General features: G+C 40.7%; 1 protein-coding gene across 1 annotated transcript; it reads right to left on the bottom strand.

Moving 5' to 3' along the window:
- Window positions 231–7,701, bottom strand: LOC8054531 (MADS-box transcription factor 15). The gene is made up of 8 exons (XM_002459187.2): window positions 7,154–7,701; window positions 4,228–4,306; window positions 1,809–1,873; window positions 1,568–1,667; window positions 1,381–1,422; window positions 1,162–1,203; window positions 940–1,091; window positions 231–835 (listed from the first exon to the last, which is right to left on the bottom strand). Exons 1-8 carry the CDS (start codon window positions 7,336–7,338, stop codon window positions 688–690), a joined length of 813 nt encoding a protein of 270 aa, XP_002459232.1. The 5' UTR covers window positions 7,339–7,701; the 3' UTR covers window positions 231–687.

The following is a 10,254-nucleotide window of genomic DNA, read 5'->3' as shown; positions in this document are numbered from 1 at the left end:
TATTATATAAGCTCCCTACCATCCGACATCTAGTTACGAACATGTGGAAATTTCTCCATTGTCTAGACAGCCACATGCATGGCACCAAATATCACAAAATCCCAGCAGACCAATGCAATATAAGTATTTTTATTTTATTTTATAATATGAACCATGCATGTGCAGGTCCTCGATCCATATATCTATGAAATCGCTGAAACATTGGTTTAAAAATGAGGCTCATGATCCAATATATCATGCATCAGCAGCACAAGAGCGGCTTTATTCATGCATCCTCCCATTAATTAATTTACTTACCAGATATAACTCCTAGTTAAAAATACTATTTACAGTCACAAACCCATATGTTTAAAGTAAACTGCACCCTCTCACCAAAAGCACTGCTAGATTCAAGGGTAACTGAGCAGTAATAAAGCATATGCTGATATACGCATGCATGCATCTCAGTTGGTACGTACATGCTAGCTGGAGACAAAGATTACACAGCGGGTTACCCTTTCTTGCAAACATAACAATAGTTTAGCTTAATTGCTGCTGCCATCGCTAGGGTTTTAATCATCGGTGATCGAGCAATCACTTGCAGGAGCGTGCCATTGCTCGCCATTCGATGGGAGAGGCACGGCAACCATATGGTAATCGTACGTCATGGTTCATGACGAGAGAGGTCGATTTGCTATCGCCCTCTGCTTATGCATTGAGGTGGCTCAGCATCCATGGCGGCAGACCTGCGATGCGGAGCTGCGCTTGCTGCTGCGCCTGCCCTGGTGGTGGCTGCTGCTGCTGCGCCGCCGCAGCCACCTCTTCACCTCTCTCTCCGATTATCAGCGGCGGGAAGCTGATGCATGCACACAACACCAGCAGGCAGGCAGGCAGGATGTATCATAATATGACGTTGACCAATTGTGTTTAGAACTAGTAGAAGTGAGCATAGGAGTGTACCATATGTTTTGTGGAGGCGGCAGACCCTGCTGATCCTGCCTCATCATGAAGGAGGACGATGATGAGCTTGTCTGGGCCTGGGTCTGTGTCTGCTGGTCCCACTGCACCTGCTGCTGCTGCCTGCTCGCGGCCGCCTTCTGCCTCTCCGCAAGCTACACAAAAGAGGAGACACATCAAACCCTTCTGTTGACAATGCAAATGGTGCAGCATCTGGCAGCTTACTTCCTTCTGTAGAGCCTTGTTCTCCTCCTGCAGTGACCTCTCCTGCACACCACAACAGTACCAACAGTCAAATCTGCAATGAGCAATTTACTGTGATGGCTGTTCAGATGCAGAGCATTCTAAACAACAAATCATCAGCAGGTAAATGGCCAATCCAGTGCTGTTTTGTTTTTTTGGGCCTTTGTGCAACTCCAGGGAAAGTTTTTCAGCTTTGGTTACCTTCTTCTGTAGTTCAGAAATAGACTCAGCCATAAGGTGGCTCTGCACATCCAAACATGGATCAGGTTGTCAATAGTCAATACATACCCAACAGTAAATCATTTAGAGCAGTGACACAGACATTGGCTATACAGTAAACAGAAGAAGAGATTCCAGGTTATAAATTAAGCAAAACTACTGTTACTACCTTTCTTGATCTGATGTGCTTCAGTGAGCTCTCCAGCTGCTGCTCTAGTTGTTGGAGCTCTTTGGGATTCAAAGACTCTAGATCCTCTCCCATCAGGTGCCTGCAGAACACACAGATTATTTTTCTTGCACCACCTATATGTATATATAGTACACAAGATAGTTTCTTTAGGAGAAGTACAGTAACAGGATGATACTAGTTCCAAATTATTCAAAATCCAAATCACCATCAAAGTTATTACTTGTGGCATTTTTGAATGGTCTCAATTTTGGCCTTCAGTTTCCTGTATTCGTGGCACCAGTTTCCCTGAATAGATAATAAATTCTCTCAGAACTGCTTTAGGAATTAGCAGATAATGGATTACCTGGGGACAGTGAGAAACAAAAATATGTATGCTAGTTAAGGTAATTTTTTAACTGAACATAAGTTTGGCCACTGCTGCCACCTACTTAACATCAGTTTTGAAAATTAAAGATAAGAGCTGACAGTAGACAATGCTTTCAGGAATTCAGCTTTACCATATGCTTATCTTAATATTGGTGCAATACATTGAAACATAATACCACTTGAATTCTCATCACCAAACGAAATAGGAAGAATTTCATATGATTGAGAGCAGATATAAACAGTATGTACAAAATTAATAATTACATTTTTTCACTCATAAAAAGAATGTTTCCACCGCGGGCACACAAGACAAAAATGAGGAATAAGAACAGAATGGACATTTCAGTGCAAATAAGGGTCACCAACAGAATAATTACCACCCTCTATAAACATAATCATCCATTTTTTATACACAAAAATGTCATCACAGTACTGCCAAAAGCAATAATAATTCCAGGATTTGTTGATGTGAACTAAAGTAAAGAAAATGACATGATGACTACTTTAAAGAGTTCATGATTATATTTTTATGAAGGGGCATCATATTGACATTGTAAACAAGAAGGGAAACAAGGAGCCAGATTTCTGATAGTATATATCTCAAGCATCTAGATGGATTAAAGCTAGACATAAAATTCAGATCGTATCATTGCGTCAGGCTTAGAGGTAGCGAGACAGCGTAATGATGATTAGAATACACTAGTTTCTTCTTAGTTAAGCATAAGCAAAGATCATCTGGAATGAAATGCAGGGCATATATCATTAGGCTCCTTTGCTCGTATGTAAATTTATAATGGACAAAATTAACATAATCCTATGCTGCAAGGCAGTTCAAGTTATTATTTCCACACACACACACACACACACACACACACACACACACACACACATATATATATATATATATATATATAACAAGAGGAATCAACATTGAGAATGCAAAAAGGAAAAAAAAACTCTGATGAATGTGTCTTTGTAATTAGTCTATATTTGATGACCATATATATGCTCTTTTAAAAATGAGGAATATATAGCAAGTTCATATAAGGTAGAAAGTTTTAAAAATATTTTAGACTACAAATCTGTAACACGATATTCCCTTTATTTTTCCATAAAGAGGAAGAGATCAAGAACCAAAAATTAATATACAGAGCAATATTAACTCAGAAAAGATAGCATCATCAGTAACATTATAATGTTTGCAACATTGTACCCCTTTGGATAGGCCAGGAAGATTAGTGACACAATGTTGAACTCCGATAAAACATAGTACTAGCATCCCTTGCAGTGTTTTGACTAGCTTCAGCATTGCTAAAACATAATAATTTTGATTTGTTTCTGCATTTTATAAAACATTCGCCACACATGGAGCCAGTGGTGGCCTATATATTATAAAGAGTTATAGTTATCACTGAAGGTGGACCACATTTAAATTCAACTTTTGATGACTGTACATTTAAAATTACAGCACTAGTGTTTATCCAAATATACATTCATGATTTAAAAATGTAGAAAAATTTTAGTTATGCCCACATACACACAGGCACATTTGAGTTCAGAGGCCACAAAAAAGAAAGTCCCAACTCCCAAGTAACAAGTCCCTTCTTTTGTTCTATGACTGTAGGACATTGTTATCACTTTGTAGCAAGTTCATAGAAACAGCAACACAGGTTTAGAATAATGCAGCTACAGGCAGTCAAGGAATAACTTAGCATACAAATCCCTAAAAAATACACAGGAAATGCATTTAATATTATTTGAATGTTAACATTCAAATGAGTTACCAGGTTCTGTCAGAGTGTCAGGTCTCAAGACTTCAAATGGACAGAATGTAATGATGTTGTGACATCATGTACACTTTCCCAAACTTGGGATCCACCCACCACGTGGTTTTGTAAGCTTGTAAAAACAGATATAACAGAACCACATCTAGTTGCTCATATTTGCATATGCTATTTTGACCATAAGATGAGTCCAGATAATTAGGCATATCCTCTTACATATATGTGAAGTTGTGAACGTTCAAAGGTCCAGTTGATAGTATTTAACATAAAATATAAGGCCATCCTAGTACACTAGTACCTTTAATTAGGTCAAACTGTTTGAAGGAAGCTTATTATTTTGTTCAAAAAGCACAAAAGAAAATTTCCATATATATTGACATATGCGAGCAATCTTACTCATACAAAACGTAGGATAATAATGAAGCATTAGCGGCTTGGTGCATGAAACATAGTAAGGTGCATCTCAAATTTCACAACCTGTGATCTTACCTCACTTTCAGATTCAGCTGAAATAAGAGCCTTTTCAGCATAGGAATATCGCTCATAACGTTCGAGAATTTTGTCCATGCTGAAAAAAGGAAAAAAGAATGTCAATTCATTTCTCTGTAAGTCATTGAAATAATCTAATGACCGCTTTATGCATTAAACCAGATATTAGTGCAAGGGATAAGCAAATTTGAGGGCATATTCCTTTTTGGAAAAAGCAACCATGCAAGAAAGCACAAACATGCAAGTACTGTAGCATTACCTATCTCGCATTGCATAGAGAAATGTCTTCGATGTTAACAAAAGTTTGTAAAGCAACCATGATGCATGCTTATATGCAGTCCAACAAGTAAGCCAACGTCCAGTATCTTCAAAATAAAAAACAAGCTAATATGGAAATTGCAAAGAAGCTATGCCTCAAAGTTAATTGCCATTTACTTTTGTCTTATCTTAATTTTAGATCTGAAAGTACTGTTTGGGTTTACAAGGTTTTGATTGTTTATTTAAACAGCACCAGTACAGACCTAGTTTCCTTTGCAACCAGCATAACATCCTCCTAATAGAGCTTCTTTTGTAGAATTTTATGTTAAGAACACTAATAAGTAATATACAATGTGTGTTCTATCTTTAAGCAGTCAGGGATATTAGGATGTATGGATGTGGAATGCTTGAAGAAGCACACAGTGCATGTGATATTGGTTTAGCCATAACAGTAAGGCAAGTAATGATGCATTGCATCTTGGCTAATAAGCTGAGATCAACATGTTTGATCTGGAGACTAACTGCAAGGCACTTATTTTAGTTGTTGAATACTTGAATGACTTGAAGTGTCAAAAGAAGAATGTAGAATAAGTGCCTAGTTTCACTCAGCCTTGCAGTCATCTATGCAGACATCATTTATTACATGGAAGTTAAATGGTTTACTAAGCTGCCAACGTACCTGTACTACTACAAAACTGAGTCAAACTAAAGTTTCATGAATACACCAATATGCACTAGCTGTATTACTCTAACTAATAGCTCTAGTTTCACTCAGCCTCAAGAATGAGCAACACACGTCAATGCAACTTTCTAATAAAAGAGTGTCCAAGGAATATAATGATGTACACGACGAAGCACTATTTCATTTTTACCCTTGGCATAGAAATGCTAGAAAATAAAAGCTAGAAAATTGAGTAGAACTTGATGTAAGAGAACATTGAGGGGGAAAAAGGAAAGTGAAGAAACAGAACTGAGTACCTCACAACTTTACTATATTTTTTAGAATACAACACCACCACAAAATCCGGATGCACATAGTGTTTGTAGTACAACTCGAACACTGTTGCGCCATAGCAGTAAGAAGCTCATTACTTATGGGTGATATGTATGATGCCGCATACAGCAAAAACTGCTGGACTTATTGCTTACTTCGTACGCCGTGGTTTAACCATATACATATATACTAGTCAAAGGAGGATCAGAAATCCAAAAAAACGATTTTTTTTTTCACACATAGGAAGAAAAAAACATCATTTTTCAGTCGTGGAAGAACAACAGATGAAAGTGAAAGAGACGATGGTTTGTAAATAAAGCTGAAACATGGAAATGGATGCAAGAGAATAAACGGAGAAGACGAAGAATCAGATAAGGAAAAGTCAGATCTATCATCCCTCTTCGATCAAGTGTTGTGGCGTTCAGATTAATTCCACCAGAGGGGGGTGGTGGTTCATTATTTTCAGTAGTTTCGAGCCAGCGAGTGAAGGGTAATTACGCCCAGCATGCAACTCGTGTTTCTAGGCAGCAAATTAATTGATACTACTAAACGAGAATAAAGGTTAGGAAGGAGGGAAAAATCTTCAAGAAACACAGGAGTAGTACATGCATGCGTGATTAATTGGGGACGAACTCCTCGGAACATGTGATACTTTTTCTTTGTTTAGAAAAAAAAAATGTGCATGTGATTAGTGATGGTTAATTAATTATACGATGGAGCGGAAATCGAAGAGGCCCGAATTAATTAAGAAAGATTTTCGGAATTCCGGAGTAAAAATAAATATGCATGTGAAGTAAGTACAAATCGGGCGACAGGAACGATGAACAAACAGAAAAGAGCTTGCAGGATAAGATTAAGATTAGGATAAGGATCTAAGCAAGATCTGATTGCGTGATGTAATCAGATAAAAAGTAAGAGCTTATAAAACAAGGAATTAGCAAAACGAAACGAGTGGAGTCACCAATCCCCAAAAAGGAAAGGGTATGCAACTGCAGGTGCAGGGAACACAGCAAGAAAGCAACAGAAAGCGCATGGCGCAGGCACGCAACAAGGTAGAAACAACAGATGGGCAATTAATGGCGGGTAGGGCGAGATTTTTCCCGAAAGAAGCAAGCAGGTAGCAGAGCAGATCGACGCAGGCAGCATGAAATGATCGGATGTAGTAGCACTATTGTTATATATAGAGAAAGAAAGGAAGCAAATAAGGCACCAGCAGGCTGCTGTTGACGATGAAATTGGGGAGGCAGGCGTGGACCAGACAGCAGACCATGGTGGCCAAAAACGGCAAGAGCTGCAGGAGCTTTCGGGTTGGGAATCGGCAGCTGGAAGCCAAAAAGGGCAACGAGGAGGAGACGACCACAGGTTGGTTGGCGGCATGGCGTAGGCATACACACAACACAACAGCAGCAGCAGGAGCACAGCACAGCAGAAAGATCAACTGATGACGAACGAATGGACCATATATACTGACTGACAGGCAGGCAGGCAGGCAGGCAGACAAGTATTCAATCCAACAAACAAACACACACACACACACTGTCACAGAGAGGAATTAATATATGGAACTCGGGAATGATGAACAAGCAGGAGGAGGATGAATTGGGCGGCGGCGGCGGCGGCGGGCGGGGGAAGCTAGCTGGGAGCAAGAGAGGATGTTTGGGTCGTCGTACGTACCGGGAGTCGGTGGCGTACTCATAGAGCTTGCCCTTGGGGGAGAAGACGATGACGGCGACCTCGGCGTCGCAGAGGACGGAGATCTCGTGCGCCTTCTTGAGCAGCCCGTTGCGGCGCTTGGAGAAGGTCACCTGCCGGTTTATCTTGTTCTCTATCCGCTTGAGCTGCACCTTGCCGCGCCCCATCTTGCTCCGATCTGCTTGCTGATGGGCGCTTGCTGCGCTAGCTAGCTCCTTCCGTTCCGATCGATCGATGCGGCGGCGGTGGCGACTGGCAGCTAGCGGCCGCCGGCGAGGCGGCAGGTAGGTAGGTAGCTAGGTAGCTTTAAAGAGAAGGTGGGGGGTGGGATGTGAGGAGGAGGAGAGGGATCGATCGGTGGAGGGAGGGGAGGCGACGGCCGCGGCGCGAGGGGAGGAGAGCGAGTGTGGTTTTGGGGGCAGGCTGCTGTCGAACTCCGATTGGTCAAGGCCCGCACGGGCCCACCTTGTCAGCCTCTCTCTCTCTCGTCGTCCCGGGCGCTGACGCGCTGCTGCGGGCAGCGCCTGTGCTTCTCTCTCTCTTTCTCTTCCCCCAGTGGTACTACTTATTACTCGACCTTAATTAATTAACTAATATATGTACAAGAAAAAATGCGTTGAAAAAGGAGAATAAATGGGGGTTCCATCGGGCTACGTGAGAGCGAGCTCCTCGTACGGTCGAACAACCAAAAAAAAACACATGCAGGCCTAGTTTTTTTTCAACGTCGCGCGCGCGTGTGTATATATATATATATATATATATATATTTATGACGTATATAGCCCGATAAAGTATGTGTTGATAGAGTATATGTATGGTCATACTAGTACGTATGTTAAATATGTAGGTATAAATATAGTATATATTTATTTTATATACTATTGAAGTGATATTTTAGTAATTATATTAAAAAGTATGAGATGTACTGAATTTTTTCGCATATTAAGATTTGAAGTATCTTAAATTAAGTATATAAATATGCTCAAACTAATAAATTAATATGGACACATACATAATGTAGTTTATTGAAGATGAGAGTAGAGAGTAGAAAAAAATGCAGTCGGCATTTGGGCCGTTTGGTCACGAAATTAAATAAAAGGGCAGTCGTCGATGGTGTTGTGCTGCACAACGTGAGGCTTGCATCGTTTTTGGTTTTAAAAAGAAAATGACTGCAAGAGAGGAGGGGAGAGGGAGACTCGGAGGCCGGGAGGAAGGGGTGGTGGTGCAGTCGCTGCTCGACAACGCCGCACCGGGGGCATTGTCGCGTCTGCATCCGTCCATCGCGTCATCAGCATTTCAGCAGCAGCAGGAGGAGTCCAGCTACCCCTCCCCGGCATCTGCATGCATGGTAACACATATTCCACCAGTTTTTCCAAATCCTTACTGTCCTTCACTTTCATTCCACGGCAGGACGGCCCCCTTCAATACGTTCAGTATCGGCACAGCTATACTTTCACATACCAAACATCCTGGCTAAAAAAAAAACGTCCTGGTCTTTTGATCTTCACTAAGATAAATGTTCCGTGTATTATTTGAGTTAACCTCTTAGTAATTGGACGTGAACTTGTGAGCCACAAGAAATTTGTATTGAACGCGAACATATATTGTTCGTTTGGCTTATCTATCGAATCCGTCAACAATTCAACAGTGTTTTTTTTTCTCACACCAAATCACCGAACAGTACATTCAGTCGTGGCTTTTCAGCCAAGCATTATGACTGAAAGTACTCTTCGCTGATTTATTGTGAAAGAAAAACACTGCTGAATAGCTGCCAAATTCGACAGATAAATTCAAGCAAACAGATTAGATTTTGTCTTCATATTGGAATCGAGTAGGATACAAATGTGTGAGCTTTGAAGACTTCATGTTGAATGCGGACACATAGATTTGGTCTTTATATAGAATAGGGTAGAAGACGAACGCGTGCCGAGTGAAGGATGAATATAATTGATCTTGACATGATCCCTTGGAATCAATTAAATCCATTCTATAGTGCAACACTTGTGTTCAGCACATATATCTAAGATGAATTTGAGGAAATTGTTATTTGTATATGTCTACTTTCGATAAACTTTTTATATCTTATTACTAAAACTTTTTTATTTGATTTATTTTTGCACGGACAAAGTTTATTCATCTATTTTTTTATTTTTAAATTATATGCATATGTCAATGTTTTTTCATATATGTTTTTTAAACATTATTTTTTTGCCGTATAGTTTTTTTTTTCAAAACGAGGATGGTGAGTTTTTTTGCGGGCATAGGAAGTTGTTTTTTTTTGTTATAGTAGCTTTTTTTGTGCTGTATATGTGTTTTAGTTTTAAAAATTGTCGGGGGATCTTTTTTTTTTGCCAGGGTGTGGTAGACGTTTGTTTTTTAAATTGACTAAAATAATTTGCTAGCTAGCAGCTAATAAAACCTCTAGGTAATACAAACAACTTGGCTTAGAGGCTCTTTTTGGAAAGTTGGGATGACTTAACTTATAGAACCTGTTTTTCACCAGCTTCCCACGACAACCACTTATTAGAAAAAGCTCAAGCAAATAAAAACTAATCATTTTGTAAGTGGCTTTTATTCTCCTATTCACATGCAAGCTTCCATGGGCGGATCTCGATGATGGAGATGAAGGGAGAGCTTGTGGACAACAACCTCAGAGAGCGGAGGGTGGTAAAGGAGGAGGGGATGCTCACTCTGAAGGGAAGGTGTCAGTGGTGATGGAGGGTCGCTAGCCGAAGGTGGAGAACGGCAGAAGGGGGCACTAAGGGAGGTGGTGGGAGGGAGGCGTGTCCACACGGGGCTAAAGAGGAGGCATCAGTGGCAAAGGAGGGGCATCAGGCAAAAGAAAGGCGTTAGCAGTGGCGTAGGAGAGGTGGTGGCAGAGGTGGGGATGTTGGCCGATTGGGAAGTGGCGGAGGAGGAGGGGACATCGGCGGAGGAGTGTCGAAGGTGGTGCGGAGGAAGGTGGTCTGCATGGGGCCAGAGAGTTTCTCAATCTAATTTTTTTTGGCAAGATTGAAAAAACTGCTCTACAACTCCCACAACTCTCAATCTTTCTGCACTTGGGAAAAACAAGCCAGTCAAGCA

Source organism: Sorghum bicolor, chromosome 2 (assembly GCF_000003195.3).
Source record: "Sorghum bicolor cultivar BTx623 chromosome 2, Sorghum_bicolor_NCBIv3, whole genome shotgun sequence".
NCBI lineage: Eukaryota > Viridiplantae > Streptophyta > Magnoliopsida > Poales > Poaceae > Sorghum > Sorghum bicolor.
Note: the sequence above shows the minus strand (reverse complement) of the source record. Positions and strands in the feature narration are given on the sequence as shown.